Source organism: Lepus europaeus, chromosome 6 (genome assembly GCF_033115175.1).
Source record: "Lepus europaeus isolate LE1 chromosome 6, mLepTim1.pri, whole genome shotgun sequence".
Taxonomy (NCBI): domain Eukaryota; kingdom Metazoa; phylum Chordata; class Mammalia; order Lagomorpha; family Leporidae; genus Lepus; species Lepus europaeus.
In genome coordinates this window covers 15143677-15165648 of record NC_084832.1, presented here as the reverse complement: position 1 = coordinate 15165648, position 21972 = coordinate 15143677, and the positions used below count along the sequence as shown (strand labels likewise).

Here is a 21972-nt window from a genome sequence, read left to right as displayed (position 1 = left end):
TACAGCACCTAAAGACATAATATCAGTTCCAATCTTGTGCAGCTGAGAAGAAAATGTCAAGAATCCTTATGAAGTCCTCCCTGCCTTATGGACTGTCCTACTTATTAGACCTAAAATCCCATCCTCTTTTGTATTGTGATGGAATTGGGGGGGAGGTGTGCTTTTTTGATTGAAAAGTCATATTCCCAATAGTATTTTGGCTTTTGTTGGTAGTAGTAAAATCATGCTCCTCTTCTCTAATTTCGTGTTTTCTCCTTTGAGCAGAATGAATATGTAGTTCATCCTATGTATGTATTTATTTCCAGCTTTAGATTCAGAAGCAGTGAGAGGCTAGCTGCAATGCAGGAATTCAGATCCATTTTCAAGCTTGAATCTCATTCTTAGTAAGAGTTGCTATGAACAGAATAAACATTTTATTCATAGGCATCTATCTACCCAAGTTCTGCCACGGCTCCTGCCTTCTGGCATTTCTATCTCTGCCTTCAGGGGAGTAGTCAGCCGTTCTGTGTGGGTGGGTGGGGGGAGGCAGACACAAACTTGACTGTGGCTTCACTTACAACACATGATGCCACTATGTGTCAAAGACAAATTGGCATTATGGCTGGCCTCCCAGCCCTTTCTAGCCTAGCATTCCCTCTGGGCGACACTGCTAGAGGCAGCAACCTCCAAGGTCAGACCAGTCTGCTGAACCAGTTTGGGGGAGATGCTGAGGGTACTTTTCACTGTCCAGTGGAAAAGATGTGAAACAATCAGAGCATGTTATAAAACAAAATCGTTCAGCACCCAAACATTGCTGCATGGGAAACAGACTCCATGGCAGGGTCTCATCCCCAAAGTGGCTGGGGATATGTAGGTATTAGACAGATAAAGGACAGATGAAATTGTTTCTGACAAGCTTGAAATCTAAGGGGTGTGATAAAGGGAAAAGGGGATTGATATCCACAAATGCAGCAGCAATCTGCCTTACCTGTGTTACCACATTTTATTTTTACATATGAAGAAATCAAAACTCATATTTGCTCAAACCTCTAATTAATAGTGTAGCCTGAATTTGACCTGAATTTGTCTGCCTGACCTTCAAGTCAATGCTTTTCCCCTTATCTTACATTATTTCCTGATAGCACAGTGGTTTAAAAAGGAATTTCAAAATCAATCCCAGACTTTATCTCATGATAGAGGCAGATAGAGGAGCTGGGATTACATCAGATCTGAAGAAGGGGACACAGTGTCTTGTGTGACCTAAATGAGTTTGCTTTAGGCCACATTGCCATGAGTGGCAGACACAAGGGAGTGTGAAGAGGAGGATTCAGTGGGCAGTCCCAGGGCCTTGAATGACAGGAGAAGAACAGGAGAGGAAATGTTAAGTGAGAGGCTTGGAAATGGAACCTACTGAGAGTAGGTAAGAGCTGGGATGGGCTGAATGCAAGTGACTGGAAGTGATGAAATCAGGGTTCAAATGAAGAAAACCAAGGTGTGGGGAGGCAGATGAATAATTAAGAACCACAAAGATTCTTCTCCATCCTTTGCTCTCTTTTGCTCATTCACTTGCTACTGTCCAGCTTCTGCAGTCCCTGTGGATTTCAACACAGTCCTCCCTGCCATGCAGCTCTCCAGCCAGGCACCTTGCCCACCGACTTTTATAAAAAGAATGGTTTTGTCTACATATCTTCACTTTGATTTGAACTGTAAGAGACAGAATTGTTGACTGATGTTTTGTGACATCAGCTTATGAAAGACTAGCATTCATGCAGAATCCATATCATGCTTCAGCCTCATATATAATGTGTTGGAGCTCTTGGTCTGTCTGTTTTACTTTCAGTGATCAAATTATATTATTCTTATCATCACTCCCTTTGCTCTGCAGTATTTAAAGATCTCAGAGTTTATGTCAATAAGCTTCCTGTAATCAAATACACTCTTCACTCTTCACCACAAGGCATTTCTGGTAGCAGCAGCATTAAGCTGATCCTTGTAAAACGTCACTCATGTTCCCCTAGGTGCAGCAGCCTTTGTAGGTCTGACCTAAGACCGGCATCAACTAAAGCACAGATATGAAAGGCGGTAAGCCGTAAGAGGAACTTTACTACTATCGTGCTGTGCCTCTTGCATAACTTCTACAAAGAATCATTATGACGGAAATTTCACTCTATATTGGAATAGGAGCTCAGATCAGCAGGCATAGAAGCCAGTTGTCTGTGTCCTGCCTGGAGCAAAGTTGTTGCCCCTCCACCACATTGCCTTCCCAAGAAAGTGCTTCACTGATCCGGAAGGAGCCCCAGAGACCTACAGGACAGGAGCACAACATCAACAGCTATCTCTCCAGGCCACGCGGCAGATGCTACCCTAGGTGTTTTCTATGAATTACTGTCACGCCCATGACCAGATGAGGAAACCCCACTTCAGAGAAGCCGAGGCTCCTGCCCACGATGATAGTATTCCGTGGCAAAACCGGGTTTAGGACTTTCCCTGAGCTCCTGATCTTCCATTTTATGACGAGAAGAAACCTGAGTAGTTAAGTGACTTGCCCAAGGTCGCAGAAGAGATGAGAAGCTGAGCCCCTGAAACTATGCATAGCCCCCTGCGTCCCCGCCCTCAAGCCACAACTTTAGAAAGGGTTTCGAAGGAAGTTAAACGTGATTCCTTCTTTTTCTCTAAACATGTTTTTCCAGGAATAATTTCACAATGGTTCCATTAATCATTCTCTCAGTATCTGCCACGGTGACACTGAAATGATGCAAGGGCCAGAGAACCACTCTCCTCATGAGGGTTCGGGAGAGAAGGAAAGGCTGGAATTGATTCCTTGTGTTCATGTTCTCTCCTTTGCTCCTCCTGGACCCCTGCAACGTTAAGGATGGCCTTGAACGAAGAAAGAGTTGAAGGGGGAAAATCTAAGAAGCGTTTGAAAGAGTGAGAGGAAAAATTCCATTGTATTCCTTTGCCTTGGACCCTGGAGTTTAAGTTGGTTGGGTTTTGTTTGTTAAGCAGGAGCTGACAAATCCCCTTCTGCTTGTCTGGGATCTGGGTGACAGGAGGCCAAGGCTGGAAAAGTGAAGGACTTAGAGAAGACCCGGAGCACACAAGTATCCGTAAATAGCCATTTACTATAAGCACAGCTGTCGAAGAAGTACTAATAAATACTACAGCTTGTCAAAGTATTCACATTTATGGCTTAGAGTAGAAAATTTTAAAAGTTTGGATGTTACCATAAAATAACAATAGTAAATATTCCTACATTAATCCTCACAACACCTTATGGGTTAGCAAAAATTTTGAATTATCATTACAGAGTTGAAGAATACTAAGAATAAAAGATCTTGAATAACTTAGCCATGATAACATGCCTACTAAACCTAGAAGCTGGGCTTGAATGAGATGTAACTTTAAAGATTGGGAGGCTCTGTCTCTTAAGGGACTTATTATTTTTATTGCAATGGACACTGATCATGAACTGATGGCTGTTGATGCTTTTGTAAAAATTAAGATTTTAGTTTAAAAATGATTAATAGGAATTGATAATCAAGACTTTAATGAAAAATAACATAAATTCAGCCTATATTTAGTTGACAGTGATATTTCAAGATATACAAATATAGAAAGAAAAGTACGTTTGACAATTTTTAAGATATTAATCTCATCAAAACCATGTTTATTCTCTTTTTTTATTAATTTATTTGACAGATAGAGTTAGACAGTGAGAGAGAGAGAGAGAGAGAGAGATTTTCCTTCTGTTGGTTCATACCCCAAATGGCCGCTACGGCCAGCACTGCACCGATCTTAAGCCAGGAGCCAGGTTCTTCCTCCTGGTCTCCCATGCAGGTGTAGGGGCCCAAGCACCTGGGCCATCCTCCGCTGCCCTCCCGGGCCACAGCAGAGAGCTGGACTGGAAGAGGAGCAACTGGGACTAGAACCCAGCTCCCATATGGGATGCCAGCCCCGCAGGTGGAGGATTAACCAAGTGAGCCATGGCACCAGCCCCCAGTGTTTATTAAAAGTACATGGAATATCACATAGAATGTATACTACTTAAGTACACAATATCACTTTTTAAAAATGTTGTCTTATTTGTTTGGAAGGCAGAGAGAGGCAGACAGAGAGAAGGAGAGACTGAGAGATAGGGGAGATCTCCCATCTGCTAGTTCACTCCCCAAGGCCTGCAACAGCCAGGGCTGTACAGGCCAAAGCCAGGAGCCTAGAACACAGTCCAGGTCTCCCACATGGGTGACAAGGACTTAAGTACTTGAGCCATCACTGCCTCCTCCCAGGCTGTACCTTAGCAGGAAGCTGGAGTCTGGAGCAGAAGCAGAGCCTCAAACCCAGGACTAGAACCCGGTGTGCCGGTGCCGCAAGGCGGAAGATTAGTCTAGTGAGTCACGGCACTTTTTAAGGCCCAGGTTGAGTATCATAAATAAACTAAAAATATTTTTGGTTGGTGAGATCAACAAAGGCATCCAAATTTGAGTCTGGTGAACAGGAGTCACGACACAGAGGGAAGAAGGTACCGCTATGCACTTCCCAGGGTGATAAGTGCACAGATAACTTCTGTTGAAAAAAAGTCTACCAAAGGAGTGCTCCCATCCAGGGCTTTGGTTTTTTAAGCAACAATCATTTAAAAAGAGAGACACTCTTTTTCTCCAGTGTTCCCACAGAACCCAGGTATGTACACATCTCCAGTTGAGAATGCTTTGGGCAGTGTGGAGGAAGCAACTGTGAAGAGAGCAAGTAGAAGCTGAATTTAGTTGCATGTAAAACCACAGAGCTAAATTAGAAAGCAGGGCGAGGGTTTTCATGACGATTCCAGTGCACAGTGGAGAACAAAGGATCCTATTTTGAAGCCAAAACTGCAAAGGATGAAAGGGAGAGAGAGAGGGAGGAAAAGAAAGAAAATGAAAGGAAGGAGGGATTAAGGACAAGAGGGGAATGGGAATTATTGTTTAAAGGGGATGGAGTTTCAGTTTTGGGTGATGAAAAGTTCTGGAGATGGATAATGGCGATGGTTAATATCATTATTATCACTGAATTTTACAACTAAAAAGATTAGAGTAGTAAATTTTATGCTATGTGTATTTTACCACACTTTTTAAAAATGGACAAAAGATGTGAGTAGGCATTTCTCCAAAGAAGGAATTAAGAACTGGCAAGAAAGAATTTGTCTAATTGTACCAAGGATTTTGTTTTATTGAATCTTCTAGTAAAATGATTGTTTCCATACTAAAAAATTCAATATTGTTGCCATGTTTCCCTTTAAGAGTTCTGTCTTCACAAGGCAGGTAACTGAGTTTAAATGTGAATTCGTCCTCAGTGAACCATGTCTGCTAGAAGGTGGATCTAGGCTGAGATGCTGAGCCTCAGCCAGAGCCCATGGCTTACCCATGGCAATAGATCGTCCCATGTTTTCTCAACAAATGTATATGAAGAGCACACCATGTGCCATTTACCATTCAGGGTCCCAGGAAATGGTAGTGAAGAGAATGGCCCCTGTGCTCTTGGCTCTTACATATTGAGGGGACCAGCAGTGGAGAAACAGGAATATGATTACACTCCAAGTAATTGTCACAGGGTAGGGATTACCTCAAACATGGATGAGCAGTGCTGAAACACTGGGTCTAACCATGGCACTCCGATGGGGAACAGTTAGTTACCAAGAAATTAAAGAGGATGGGGAGCTCTACTTCTGTATAAACTATTCCTCCTGGGTTCCCATTTTGCCATCTATTACACCAGGGCACCCTGGCACTTCCTGGAGACCACTGGGAAGGACAGATGTTGACCTCGCTTAACTACAATGTCATAGAAGCAGAGTGAGAAACTAAGGTTCAGAAAAGCCACAGATTCAGCTTGTGGCAAAGACATGCCTCCTAAATCCCACTCCCAAACTCTTTTGACTTTTCTCTTGCACCTTAATTTTGTACACAATTGAGTGCTTTACACACACACACACACAAAAAAAAAAAAAAAAAACAGGAAAAAAATCTGACTTTGCTGGAAAATTTGTGAGATGGCAGCATCATCCTACCAATTTGGGAAATGTGCAAGATAGCTTACAATCCACAAACACACATTTTCATGTCCAGTACACAGTATTAATCTTACTGTTCCTTTTACGGAATTTTAGCATTTGATTGCTTTTTTTTCTTTGGTGTCTTAAAAACCAGTTCTTAACAGACTGAATTATACATTCTGCCCCACTGCTAAAATGGGGACTGCAGCCAAAATGTGCTCAGGATTCTAAGTCTAGCATAATGGTATTGACTACAAAAGCAGAGCACTGAGCAGGATTGGGGACTTTGTGTTAAATCCAACAATATCTTATTTCTATGATTTGTTTTTCTTGACCCTAATCTTTAATTTATTACTGTAATCAAAATCCCATATTGTAGAACTTTATGTTTTTAAATTTCATGTCAGATGTACCATAAGCTCATTTTTACAAATTGATTGTTTTAAATTTTTCCTGAACACTTTGTGAATTTGCATGTCTGTTAATATTTAAATTTATTTTTTACTCCTGAGTTGCCACTCATATCCTTTAAAAGATTTATTTATTTGAAAGGCAGGAAGAAAGAGAGAGGTAGAGATTGGTTCAGATAAACAGACAGAGCTCCCTTCTACTGGTTTACTCCCCAGATGCCCAGGTAATGGGAAGTTAATCTAGCTCTCCCACATGGGTGGCAAGGACCTTACCTACAGCCTCTCAGGTGCACGCTGGAATCTAGGATCAGACTGGGCCAGAACTCAAGCCCAGACACTCTAAATGGGTTGCAGGCATCCCCAGCAGCATCTTAACTGCTGCATCAAATGCCTGCTCCTCCTTTAAAATATTTAAAGTATCTTTATGTCAAAAATAACCATGAGCAAATAAAGATACATTAGGGAATTTTTTTTTCAATTTATATAGAAAGTAGACCTTAATACTATGTTACAAACACTGGTTGTTAAAGGTATAAAGTTTTCTGATATTCTACCTTCATGTGGTCAGCCTATTTAATCACTGCTACCGTTACTTCCCACTTTTCTCACTGTAAATATTCTAAAGTTTAGAATATTTTCTTAATTAGTGTGGCTCAAATATTATATATTGCTTCTTGAGATAGTGTAGGAACTCAGCTTTCTTTAATGGTAATAGTACCTAATATTAAAAATGTTTGAGCTGGCGCCGCGGCTCAATAGGCTAATCCTCCACCTGCAGCGCCGGCACACTGGGTTCTAGTTCCAGTCAGGGCACCGGATTCTGTCCCAGTTGCCCCTCTTCCAGGCCAGCCCTCTGCTGTGGCCCGGGAGTGCAGTGGAGGATGGTGCAAGTGCTTGGGTCCTGCACCCTCATGGGAGACCAGGAGAAGCACCTGGCTCCTGGCTTCGGATCAGTGCGGTGTGCCGGCCGTAGTGTGCTGGCAGCGGTGGCCATTGGAGGGTGAACCAACAGACAAGGAAGACCTTTCTCTCTGTCTCTCTCTCTCACTGTCCACTCTGCCTGTCCAAAAAATATAAAAAAAATTTTAAAAAAAGTTTGAATTTCCCTGTTCATTTGGTTAGGAACTCAATTTTCCTATAATGATAGCAGTGGACTTGGTGGTTGGGTCGCTAGGTTGGTTCACAATGGTTTATTTAGCTCATGACACTGTTCGTGGCTAACATTACACTAACAACATAGAACAGACCAACCACCCTCTATGTTCATGGATGCTCCTTCACCTTTATAGTGAAGAATGATGTTAAGTAGCTCATGCCTGACCCAAACCCCTCGACACAGTCTGACCGAAAATTCCTGCAGCTCCTCTACCAGCCAGAAGAAGGGGAACCACAACTTTATTATTATTATTATTATTATTATTATTATTATTTCTTTTTGACAGGCAGAGTTAGACAGAGAGATTGACAGAGAGAAAGGTCTTCCTTCCATTGGTTCACCCCACAAATGGCCGCTACAGCTCCGGCGCGCTGCGCCCATCCGATGCCAGGAGCCTGGCTTCTCCTGGTCTCCTATGCGGGTGCAGGGCCCAAGCACTTGGGCCATCCTCCACTGCCCTCCCGGGCCACAGCAGAGAGCTGGACTGGAAGAGGAGCAACTGGGATAGAACCAGTGCCCCAAACGGGACTAGAACCCAGAGTGCCGGCGCCGCAGGTGGAGGATTAGCCTAGTGAGCCGCGGCGCTGCCCGGGGAGCCACAAATTGTAATGACTTCCATTTCTAGGTGGAAGCTGGGGATGCTGGTGGAGTTGAAATGTGAAGTATAGTATGGAATCAAGAATGTCAGATGAAGAACAGGAATGCAAAACCTCAGCCTATTCCTGTGTTACCATCAGACCACTCACAAACCCTCTTTCTCACTTTCCTTGATACTGTGGTTTGATCTATTTCGTTTTTTCCTGGCTATTGTATGGCTTTTCTCTGCTGAGCAATCATGGTCTCATGGCTCTTTTCCTAAATAAATACAAAACATTCTCAAGCATATTTTCGTTTTCAACACTTCTGTTGCACCAAGGGAAAGGACCAGGAATAAAAAGCAGCCTTGCCTTTGTCACATCGCTTTACCTCCTTCTTCATGTATATCCTAATGGGGGTGGGGAGGAGTCACTCTTGTATAATATGTGGTTTGTTAGATGGTCTGAGGACTAATTCCCATCTCAGTGTGAAAGCAACAAATGATCCTCAGAATTCCCTCAGGAGAGGTGGACTGGGAGAGGCTGGTCCTGGGGTAGAGAAGGGGCCACAATCAAAGCCGCACTGTGACACTACCAAGAATCCAGATGTTTCTACACATGGCATAGATGCTTGTGAGCAGTGCAGTCTTATTCAAACCAAGCATTTCCAATCATGGATTTTACGCAGACAGTCTGCGTGATCAATGTGGGCCCTGGTTAGTAATCTTCAGTGAGGCTGGGGTTTATTGCTTTTCACATAAACTTTAACTATTAATATTTTAATGATAATTTTTCATACACTAGAAAGTATATCTAAAAAGTTATTTGTTCGAATATAACAGAGTGGAAAAATACTAGAAATGAGTCATCAACAAAATCATATGTCATAGAAAACAGAGGAAGTAGATAGAGCTTGGAATGTAAACGTTGCATTGGCAATAAAGAGCAAAGCCATGGTCCTAACAAAATTACTCGTTAAGGTGTACTGGATGCTATGGCCATTCCAACCAACTCCAGCTTGCTCTCTTAAGAGTGAAACTGACTGTGATATTTAAGAATTTTCTCCCAGGACCCCAATGTATGCCTCTTCTGTACAAATAAAATTATGTCTTAAAAATAAATTCAACATGACACACCACTGCCCTCCCCCAGAACAATATTCCCCCAAAATAATGAGCAATATTATTCTTTATGTATCTTCATATCTAACACACAATATCTCTGAATTTTTTATAAAATTAGTTTATAGTCACAGAGTAGGCCAAATAAAGTTTTTGAAAATGTACGTATATTAACATGTATAATTATAATAGCTTTAAATACTCTTAAAAATTTTTTATTTGTAAAAAGGGAACTTCATACATTTCATGTAAACAGTTTTAAGAGCACAATGACACTTCCACTCTACCTTCTCTCCCTCCCTTACTCCCACCATCTCTCCTTCTTTTCTTATCTTATACTTTTTTACAGTGACATTTCAATTTTCTTTATAGTTGCAAGGTTAACCATCGACTAAATACAGAATCCAACAAGTAGTAAGTAGAAAAACTACTATTCCTCAATAATAAAGGACTATAAAAAGTAATTAAATCTAAAAATGTCAATTTCACTCAAATACAATACTTTCTTTGTATTTTGTATATTAGTTATCACAAGTCAGGGAAAACATAATATTTGTCTTTTTGGGACTGGCTCATTTCACTAACTATAATGGTCCCAAGTTGCATCTGTTTTGTTGTAAAAGACAGGATTTCATTTTTTTTATGGATAAGTAGTATTTCATCATGTATATATACCATAATTTCTTTATGCAGTCATCAGTTGATAGACATATGGGTTGATTCCGTATCTTAGCTATTATGAGTTGATCTGCTATAAACATGAGGGTACAGGTAACTCTATCTGATACTATAAATTCATCTTGAGGAAGAAGAAATTTGCTTTTGATTTCAGGAATGCATACTCCTATTTAAAGTACTGAATTATATTGGGGACAAAAAGTACTAATATCCCTCTTTGTGCATTTTGCTTTAATCCGATTAATTCACAAGTTTCTCATCTTAGGGTGAGGGTTCTAGACAGTCGTATCTACCATGGGGAAGGTGCAAGGGGCAGCAGGACTGAGTGGGAGAGAGAGAGAGTTAACCAGCAGGGAGACAGAGGGAGAGAGTACCACCAGTAGAGAGTAGGAAAGAGGGGGTAAGAACAACAGAACTGGAAGAAAACTGTGGACAAAGAAAGCAGAGGTCACTATTAATTTCTGTAAATAACATATTTCATTTAAGGAGCCAGTGAAATATTTTTCCTTTAATTGTCTTTTGAGGGAATAGGGCCCTGTAATCACAGGAGAGGGTTATCAATTCTGAAAGTTTTCTTCAGCTGGGATTTTCGTTTATCTTCCCCCTGTATGAGGGATCATGCCCCCAGCCTGGGCTAGTTTTACATTTGTTTATATATAATGGAAAAAAAAGGGAAGGGTGTTTCTTATTCTTGGATATTTCTGAATCCCTAACTGCCCAGAAAGGGCTCAGTGGTGTAGCTTGTCCATGGGGCTTTTTTTCTGCATCTCTTGCACCTCTCTTATGAATGGCCTGGTGTCTTCTGTGGTGCCAACATTGTGGCACTGTGTCTTTAGTGACTTCCTATTTATTCACCCTCAATCTCTGCAACCAACAGTTAGTAAATGCCTTCTGTGTCTCCAGCCCTGCCCTAGACACCGGGGATATAAAGGTGAATGAGACATTCCCCTTGTCCTTAACAAGCATAGTTTTGCTATGAAACCCAGTTAATGCATCAGCCCTGCTTAGAAATACACATTTCTGCCTACATACCAGTGCTATCAAGACCCACTAAGATCCCTTCATATTTCAGCAGGGACATGCAAATATTTTATAAGGTATATTTTATATACCTTTCCACATTCAGCATTACCAAGACAGTCTTTGATGGCTTTTCACCGGAGAATTTAACTCACACATACACTGCTCTTTTCTAATTATTTTGTGGCTTGAATACATAAGAACAATCTGGGTTGTTTTTTTTTTTTTCACTAAAATGTTTCCCTATCAATTAAACAGAGCAAGAAGAGTTCTCACTGAATTTAATATTGAGCTGTCATTTTAAAGGATAACTCATCTGACATCCTTGAATCTTTACAATGAGCACTTTTACAACAGAAGTGTAAACATTTCTAGAAGTTGTCCAGAAGCTCACAATTTCCAAATGTGCTCTTATTGATATGTATGGTTCCCTGGAGATAAAGCACAAGGTAGGAAATTCAGGAAGTGTTAATACTTAGTGCCTCTGAAACACTAAGGAAATCCTTTGTTGTGTCTTCTGCAGCCTCCTTTCCGAGAGGTTTAGTTCAGCAGTTGAGTTCATGCTCATGAGTTCCAGTTCAGTGTTTTGGTCTCTACACACAGATTATTTTGCTTTCAACCGAGTGTACACCATGGTGTGCATGGTGTGCATCCATTGATCATGGATTCAAGTTGAACCAGCCAGCTGGTTGAGAGGATTCAGCTGCTTCAAACTTAGATCCATCACCAATACAGAAGAGACAAGAATATACTTATTTTATCACCAGTGACTCAGTTCAAGAAGGGATAGTATTTTCTCTTAAGGTAGTGGTTTCCTATTGGTCAAGTAACCTATCCCTTTGGATGAAAGCCAACTGTCTGCAAGTTGCAGTGTTCACTCTCCTTTAGTCCTCTCCTGGTCCCACTCACCTTCACCATGGCTGCTTCCCATGATGTTGTCTGCAGCCTGCATGGATGCCCAGTCCAGGAAGCCAGCCAACTAGACCTGGCGGGTACCTCCTCCAGGGATATAAAGCCCACAAAGGACACAAATTGGCAGCTCACAGCTGAATTCAGCCCAAAAAGATACATTTGACCTATAGTGAGTTGTTTCCTATACTGTGAATTAATTGCAGGATTTTCAGCTTCCTTTGGAACATGGGAGGCCAAGAAATATGGAGCCCAGGTTTCTGTAGGTAACAACTGACTGGAGCTGAGTGGATGCTTCCGCATTGATGTCCATTTCCTACCTAACCCCAGCATGCTCAGTATTTAGACAGCACTTAACTTAGTCTACTTTTTAATAAGCTTGCCTGCCATTGCACTACAAGTTAATGTTGCATACTTTGCTGAGGATACTGAAACTACTGCATAGCTTCTTGTAACATATTTAATAAGAAAACAACCCCTTTGAAGTTCTTGGGAGCTGTTCATGCTTTGTCTCTAATAAATAACAAAGAGATTAATCATATACTAGGTTCATATGGGGTAACTTACTGTTGCACATTAAGATTCTTAAATCCGACCACCATGGGGGAAGTAGATGACTTCACTTAGTATGACCTCCTTTTCTTATTGATTAGTAGACTCTGTTGTAACCAACTGATATTTTTGCATCACAGATATTCTTGCTATAACTGGAGGAGCCACTAAAGATTTACAGAGGCACTCATGATTTGAGATCAAGTGTTACCTTTGTTTTAAAAATAGAATTGTGGATTCTGTGGGCATCAGCTATTCTCATTTTTGTATGCTCTCCTTTTAGTGGAAAAGGGATTGAAATAATGCTTTCAGTTTGGAATTCTGATTTACCACACTAGATTGGTTAGAGTCTTCTTTAATAATTTAACTTCCTTCTCCTATCACAGTTCCCTGTTATATAAAAATCCTACTTACCTGAGGGAATATTCTATCAGGGAGATAAATAAAAATGTGTCTTATTCAATGTATTTGGTGTTTTTGCCATCACCATAGCTTTTTCTGAGACTGTAGCAGTGGTGCTGCATTTGGGGAGGGTGTTCTGTTGCTGGGTGCAGACACATCTGTAACCTGCATCTGGGGTGGGGGGTGCTTGGGCAGGAAGTAGTTGGCCATACAGAACAGGATGCCCTGAGCAGAGCCCTAGGAGTCTCACAAGTCCAGTAACTATTCCTGCCCATCTGGCACCTGCAGATAGTCAGCACTGCCTCCCACCTAGAGCTCCAGGCTGCATCTGGCCACAGCTTCACTTTTACCTGATGCTTAAGTTCAGTACCTTCCTCAGCCAGCATGGTCAGAGGTAGGCTCTTTGAAATCACTACTTTCCCTGGTCCCATCTCAGACTGTAAGTCACCTCCATCCCTGGAGGGGATTCCCACGGCAGTGAGCAGAGTGAGCAAACATTTCCAAGCTCATGCTGGCTTGTGTAAGCACTTTGTAAATTGTACCAGCCAATTAAAACCGTTCACATTTTCTTTTCCATATCTGTAAAATACGGTCACTCTACTGACCTCGCTTGTAAGAACGTGATAAAAATCCTCAGAGCTCCTCAAAGTCAAGGGCATGCATATTAAAATTCAAACAAAAGCAATGATGCTTAAGACAGGGGACTTTTAGGAGATCTGGTGTGGTAGTTAGTCCTCACTGTGCGCACTCTGGAGACTCTGTGGGTCAACTGCCCCTTTCAAGAAAGCATGGGCTGCAGTGCCTTGGAGGTTGAGTAAGGAACTTTTGAATATCAGCCTCAGCCTGAACATTTGCAGAGTAGGAAAAACGCCACACACGGTGGGCCTATTGAGCTCATTTCGGTAAACTGTGTTTTAATTAATTAACCATTTTTAAAATGCACAAGATCAGGGTTGGGTGTAGCTCATATGCCAAGGGCACATACAAGCCTGCTATTATGAGAATGTATGTTTTGTATCCATATTGAAATATTCAGGGAGTTTCTGAAGCTTTCCATCCTCCTAGCCACAACAATTACAGTGAGGATTGAAGAAGTTTTATGAATATAATTGTGATGAAAGAAAATGTCAGAGTAGAGACAATAAGAAAACACACAACATTTACCTGTTCATCTTATTTTAAATTATGTCACTTTGGTGCCAATTAAAAATATAACCAAATAAAGAAAATCCCTATTAAAAACTAGACAGAAGAGCCCCCTCTTTCCTTCAAAGCAGCTTCTCCCCACCCATCCCACTCCCAAAAACATGCACACACACTTGGCTCTCCTCTTCCCTCCCCTGTGTCCTGTGTTTAAATGGTCCTACCCTGCCCTAGGGTCCTAAGGCTTCAAATGTTATGTGCTGCCTATCAGCAAGAGCAGCCAACACACAGCAGTTAAACAAGAGGCACTCAGTAGAAAACTGTCCTTCACCTAGATCCCTGTTCTATTTCCAGGATATATTTCACCCCAGAGTATACTTCAGACTAGCCAATGATATGTGTCAGATAAAGATTTAGTAATAAATGATATTTTCAGGAAAAATTGCTGCCACCAAAATGGGACTTAAAAGGAGAAATACCCAAAGCTTTCCCACCTGCTAAGGTCAGATCTCTTAAACCTCCTGAGGCACACAGCTTCTAGGAGAATTTATTTTTTTACACCACGTGTTCATATTTGGTCCACAAGACGACAAAGACATGGACAAAGGGGTGGCCAGGGTTTTCTGGCCCAGAGGCCAGGCAGCAGTCACAGTTGAGAGTTCAGTAGAGTTGGTACTCATTTCTGTTTTTCTTTCTCCATATAATGGTTTGTAAGGAGACTGGGGCAAGAGAGGAAAGCAATCTGGGTCTAGTTAATGCTTGCAGATCGATTTATAGTCTGATTAAACCTTGATATTGTGTATTTCACTTTGTCAAACACAAGTTAAAAGTATTGTTGCAACTGACTTCTGCAATACAAGTTCACCCACTCTAATTTGCCCACTGCTGTGCTTTCTATAGAATACTTTTCTTTCCAGATGATTAGGAATCTCACCCTATATGACATTTTAATTCCATTTAATAAGCAAAAATGTAAATATAGTCACAATTTGTATTACTATATATCAGCATAAGAAATTGCAAGATTTTTTTCCATAAATATTTTAGAGAGACTCTAATTAAAGTCAAAGAAAAGAGAGAAGAAAGCAGGGCATGATTTTATGTCCTCAGGTACATTATTGTTTGGAAAACTTATAGATGGTATTGAAGCTAAAAAATGAAATAGAAAACTTTCTATATAATAAATATTTAAATTTAAAAATGAAGTTAAAAGCTGACCAGATGGAAAATTTGAATATTACCTATTTGCAGGGATACCATGTAAAGATACTTTGATGATAGTATTCAAAACTTGATATTATGATATTTACATATAAGTCATATTTTATTTTTATTCATATCAATTAGTATATGAGACAAAGTGCTATTTTTCCTGATTAACTTTAAATTCCTGAACATTTTAAAACCAAAAGATGATCTATCTGGTTTTGAGTTTCCATTTAGTATATTTAATGTAAATGAGTTCATCTATTTTCATCAATTTTAATTTTAATGCAACAAAAATATTCATATTTATTTCATGTGAGAAACTACTGAGTGTATTAAAACTTAAAGAGAAAATGACCACGAGTATAAATTCCTACATAAATTATACTTGTAGAAATAAGGCTTCTGTTGGGAAATGAATTTCAGCATGCAGGAGCATTAGATGAGTTTTTGTCAGTTGTTTCCTAAAAAAGACTTGGCTGTTTAATAAACATATGCTTACTACTTATACAATATTTCATCAAAACATTTCATAAAGAATAATATTTTTGTTAGAATGGGTTGAAAATGTGGTTCTTAAGCTTGGCATCTAATGGACTGTACCACACAGGCCAAATTCCCTCTCCTTTGCAAAGATATGGATTGGAAATAAATTTAGAGATCAAGCTCAGGAACCATAGTTTATATTTGACAGCTGAGCCTTACCTGAGCTGTAGATGCTTTTGGATTTATTAAGAAAGTTTTAACTAATTTATTAAATTATCATCCTAGTTTTTTCTTTAATATGGGACATTTAAACATACCTTGAATTTGAAACTAGTTATTCTATCTTGGGAACAGGGTTATTTTTGATGAGAATATATTTTTGAATTATAAATGTGAGTTACTAAATATCTGATTTATTATAATCTTTTAAATATTTATACTTAAGTCTTAGCACCTTGCCAAGTGAAAATGGGTGCTCTGATTAGACTTCCTAATCACTTTAGGAAATATGAACAGTCGTATGAACATAAAATGAAATGTGAAGCAACACTAAAAAAAAAAAAAAAAGAGTAGGTCTAAACACACACTGCATGCCCACATGTATGGGTCACGTTTTACAGAAATCCTGGGCTTTTCAATCATATCTTGTTATAGCGATCACAGAGTAGACGTGTTAAATTTTTTAGCATGAAGGGCAAGGATTGTACAAAATCATAATTACATCAAAATCATAAGAAATTGAAAAGTTTTATTTCTTAAATGTCTATTTTCAGCGAGTAAAACTTAAAGTTGCTGTTTTATCCACAAAGAAGGATATCTAAATCATACTTATCTTTTTCTTTAACAGATAATTCTGAAATAATCAGCAGAAACGGAATGGAATGCCAAGAATCTGCATTGAGAATAACTAAACATTGTTACTGTACATACTATCCTGTTTCCTCCTCAATAGAATTGCCACAAACTGCATGCTAAATAAAGATTTAGTTCTTCTGGACAGACCACAACTCTAAGAAGCTAGTGCTGCTATATCATATATGAGTATTAAATATGGTATGCTTAGTATATTCCAACCTAAGATAGTTAACTACCTGAGACCAGCTGTGATGTTTAAAGACATAAAGGATAAAGTTTACTTTTAAAGGGTTTTTAAACATAGTTTCTGTCCTAGGAATATTGTCTTATCTCCATAACTATAGCTGATGCAGAAATTCCAACCAGTTTACTCGTTTCGACTCAGAATATTTCAAATTTAGCAATAAATAATTAGCATTAGTTTAAAAACCTATTCCAAGGGCAGGTTCCATTCTAACTCCAATCACTGTCATTTCATTTACCCACTGGATCAAAGGGTATGTTTCACTTCTTGACGAGATGAATGCTGCAGCAAAGACGAGAGGTGAAGTAAAACCGATACCTGTCCTGCAGGTCTAAAATTTGAATGGAAATTCAAGCACAAGTGCTGGGGACACATCAGAGTGTGGTATTTGGTTTGCCTGGAGATGCCGCATTGAATCATGTGATTCTAGAATAACATTAAATAGATTGAAAAAGAAACTTTGCACGGTATGAGCTTCATACCCCACCAAACAAAGTCTTGAAGGTATTATTTTACAAGTATATTTTTAAAGTTGTTTTATAAGAGAGACTTTGTAGAAGTGCCTAGATTTTGCCAGACTTCATCCAGCTTGACAAGAACGAAAAGGCCCATGCCAACAGTCTAATCTAAGGGATTAGTCCTTCAAACTCACCATCAGGTTGCCTGTTACAGAATAACTCTTCTAAACTAAAAACCTAGTCAAACAAGGAAGCTGTAGGTGAGGAGATCTGTATAATATTCTAATTTAAGTAAGTTTGAGTTTAGTCACTGCAAATTTGTGACTTTAATCTAAATTACTATGTAAACAAAAAAGTAGATAGCTTCACTTTTTAAAAAATCCATTACTGTTTTGCATTTCAAAAGTTGGATTAAAGGGTTGTAACTGACTACAGCATGGAAAAATAGTTCTTTTAATTCTTTCACCTTAAAGCATATTTTATGTCTCAAAAGTATAAAAAACTTTAATACAAGTACATACATATTATATATACACATACATATATATACTATATATGGATGAAACATATTTTAATGTTGTTTACTTTTTTAAATACTTGGTTGATCTTTAAGGTAATAGCGATACAATTAAATTTTGTTCAGAAAGTTTGTTTTAAAGTTTATTTTAAGCACTATCGTACCAAATATTTCATATTTCACATTTTATATGTTGCACATAGCCTATACAGTACCTACATAGTTTTTAAATTATTGTTTAAGAAACAAAACACCTGTTATAAATGGATATTATGTGTAATTGTTTAAAACATCCATTTTCTTTGTGAACATATTAGTGATTGAAGTATTTTGACTTTTGAGATTGAATGTAAAATATTTTAAATTTTGGCATCATTGCCTGTTCTGAAAACTAGATGCGCCAACCATATCATTATTTGTTTGAAAGAAAAAAAAATCTACATTTTAATTCATGTTGGTTAAAGTCTAATTACTATCTATTTATCTTATAGATCTGATAACCCTTGTATCAAAAGAAAATCACATTCTACGTGTAATCTTACATAGTGCTTGTATCGTTGCATTTGTTTTAATTTGTGGAAACGTATTGTATCTAACGTGTATTACTTTGGTAGTTTCATCTTTTATGTATCACTAATATTTGTAATTTTTTCAACTATAGCAATGTAGTTATGCTACAACTTACCTAAAGCATTCAAACTTGTTTTCCTTTCTCTTTTTTTCTTTGTTAATTCATTTAAACTCATTGTAAACATAGTATACATTACTAAAAGATAAATTATGGGAATCACTGAGATATTTTTGTAGACTAATTGTTGTAACATTGTCTTTTTTTTCTTCTGTTTCATGATTTTGATTTTAAAATTTACTAGCACACAACTATTTTCCGCCCTTTAATAATGGAGCATCAAAAACATCACCTGTATCCCCAAACAAATATAGAAGACTGTATTTTTTACTATGATATCCATTTTCCAGAATTGTGATTATAATATGCAAAGAGTCATAAATATGCCATTTACAATAAGGAGGAAGCAAGGCAAATGCATAGATGTACAAATAGATGTACAACAGATTTTGCTTTTTATTTATTTATAATGTAATTTTATAGAATAATTCTGGGATTTGAGAGGATCTAAAACTATTTTTCTGTATAAATATTATTTGCCAAAAGTTTGTTTATATTCAGAAGTCTGACTATGATGAATAAATCTTAAATGCTTTGTTTAATTACAAAAACAAAATCACCAATATCCAAGACATGAAGATATCAATTCAACAAATACTGTAGTTAAGAGACTAACTCTCCACATGTATGGGAACTACATTTCACTCTTGGTTTTCAGGATATAACAGCACTTCACTGAAATATTTTTTCACCCATACCACTGGTAACATTTCTACTAAATCTTTCTGTAACACTTAAAGAACTCCCTCATTCATTACCTTACAGTGTAAACAGGAGTCTAATTTGTATCAATTCTATGTTTTGGTTGTAATATTCAGTTCACTCACCCAATGTACAACCAATGAAATAAAAGAAGCATTTAAAAGGATTATACAGTGTTCTTCCTCCTTTTTGTGTCAAGACAGCTAAACAGAATGGTACAAGAAGACCAAGCCCTGGTCTTCAAAAATGAAATCCAAAGATTTGGCTTTTTAAAAGCAACAAAAACACTTTAAAATGGTAATTTGGGAAGTATTTTTAGGAACCTTCAAAATTAGAAATAAAAAGAAATCCTACCACTCAGGCCTCTTGACTCTGAGAATGATGACATGTAAACATTAATAATTCAATGAAGAACACAACAATCTCATTAACAGATAAGAAAGTACCTATGCAGGCATCTGGTTAGAGCTTGAATGGACATGACCTAGACCTTGGGCTGTACAGAGAGCGTAATGCTAAGTTCTGTTCTATGTAGAGGTCCTGGCCAAGTGGACCAATGACAGTGTTGTACAGACAGGTCCCCTACTATGCAATACCTAAGCTAGATTCTTCTATGAGAAGGTGTGTGGACAGGAGGAGCCGCCAAGTTCCCTCGTCAGTCTTTTGAGACCCACGGTGTTCCTCAAGGAAGTATTACAGGCCTTTTGAGAGGTGTCTTAATCCACTTGCTGTTGCTTTAACAGAATCCCCGAGACTGAGCAATTAACAAAGAATACAGGCTTATTTTGGTTCACAGTCCTGGAGGCTGGGAAGTCTAAGACCATAGCCCTGGCATCTTTTCTGCTTCTGTTGAGGCCATTGTGTGCTTCAACTCTGTGGTGGAAAGTTGAAAGGTAACTGGGTACATACCAAACACACAAAACAGGAGGGCAGCCATTCTTTACAACATGGTGGATACTAAACCTGGATAACTAACCCAGTGCTGAGAAAGGGAGAATTCACTCATGTGCACCAAAATTCCACCAAGGAGAAAAGCATTAATCCCTCTTACTGTTCTCACCACCTCTGAAAGATCCAACTACCTCTCAATGCCATTAGACTGGCAATTACATTTCAACACTGGTTTGGGGGTACACAAAACATATTTCGGCCATAGCTGGGGAACATTCCTTGCCATGCCAAGGTTGGCCAAAATCAGTTTCTCCATGAGCCAAGGCTGGAAGAGGAGAGAGCAGAAGCTTTTCTCCAGGGCAGAATAAAGCTTCAGAGCTTCGGAGTGGTTACAACGTCCCTCACAAGGACAGAAAGTAGAAATATTCAGCAGATCAGACATACACAAGTAAAGGCGCTTGTATTTTTTAACTGTCCCATCAGGATTTCCAAAGGTAAAAATCTGTAACAGCTTTGTGGATATTTGTAAAACTGGCTATATATTTAGATGTGCAATTTTTTTCAGGGCGATGCACAAGAAAACCTGTTATTCCATCAGGTACTCCTTACAACAACAACAACAACAAAAATCCTATGTTAACAGTAAGTTCAAGGTGCCAACTTTAGAGAGCAGTTGTTATTTTAAGTGAAAAACCTAAGACAAACTGTACTTAAAATTTTTCACACCTGGTTTCATGAAGTGTAACTTCATCAGTAGGCTGGCTTTTTACGGCACTACATCAAAGCAAAAAATGAAACCTAAACCTCAGAGGATTAAAAATATAACTCCTCAGCTTTGAAAATATTTAGGTATAAAATATCCATTAGCCTACAATTACTGCTAAAACAAAATCACTATTTTAATTGTGAACTGTCTAAACAAAAAGTAATGTTTCAAACACAGAAATATATTCTTTTCCTTTTGACCAAAATCCTCCTGCAGTGGTACAGATTTTAGGAACGGTTAGGGAAACCAAATTAAAGTTCAACCTTTTGATATTTATAAGAAGGTACTGGTTCCCTAGAGAATTATTTTTTCTTTCCCTCAAAAATATCTTTGAGTCTCTGGAACATTAAGTGATCTTTGCGGCTGTACTTGTCTGTCTCCATAGAAATGGCTGTACCACTGTAAGTAAGTATGAGTCCTAAAAAAAAAAAAAAAAAAAAAAAACACACACACACACACACACACAAAAACAGGGTAATAGTTCCTCCTTTGTCAGGGTGGTGGGTGGCAAGGATAAGAATGGGCAGAATTAAGAATGTTTCACAGGGCTTACTTAGGTACTCTGCAGTAATTACTCTCTAAAAGTACTTCAAAAAGTTCATGAAAAAATGGAATGAAAGATAAGTATACTTTGATGCATGAATTATATGAAATCCACAAGTTCAAAGAATTCCTGAAAATTTCATATCATGAAGAAACTATGGGGCCGGTGTGTGGCGTAGTGGGTAAAGCCGCCATCTGGGACTCTGGCATTGTGTCATGGCTGCTCCACTTGCCATGCAAATCCCTGCTAATGACCTGGGAAAGCAGCGGAAGATGGGCTAAGGGCTTGGGCCCCTGCACCCACATGGGAGACCTAGATGAAGCTCCTGGCTGCTGGCTTCTGCCTGGCCCAGCCCTGGTCTCTGCAGCCATTTGGGGAGTGAACCAGCAGATGAAAGATCTCTCTCTTTCTCCCTCTCCCTCTCTCTTTCTCTGTAAAGTGAATTACTAATAGCTGAGATGTTCAAACTACTCTAAAGACCCCTACCCAAGGTACCTAGAGAGTCTACTGTGAGAAGCAGCTAGAGTCCAAATCACTACTACCCTTCAGAGTCTGCCCTCAGGGTGACTAGATCCACAGCTCAGAAGAAAACCTTTGGGCATCTTTGCTCCAGAGTCAGATACTTTGTAAATGAGCTCCTGTCCATTTGAG

General features: G+C 39.0%; 1 protein-coding gene across 9 annotated transcripts in view; it reads left to right on the top strand.

The window, feature by feature from the left end:
* MBNL2 (muscleblind like splicing regulator 2) overlaps positions 1-19286 on the top strand; it is a 170177-nt gene extending 150891 nt beyond the window's left edge. For 6 of the 9 annotated variants that reach the window (XM_062194007.1, XM_062194006.1, XM_062194010.1 and 3 more), the window contains one exon: positions 16504-19286. In XM_062194007.1, the coding sequence (XP_062049991.1) occupies positions 16504-16631 (128 nt within the window). In that variant the 3' untranslated portion in view covers positions 16632-19286. The remainder of the gene's footprint in view (positions 1-16503) is intronic. The other 3 variants (XM_062194015.1, XM_062194011.1, XM_062194013.1) reach the window with 1 other exon arrangement.
* The last annotated feature ends 2686 nt before the right edge of the window (positions 19287-21972 follow it).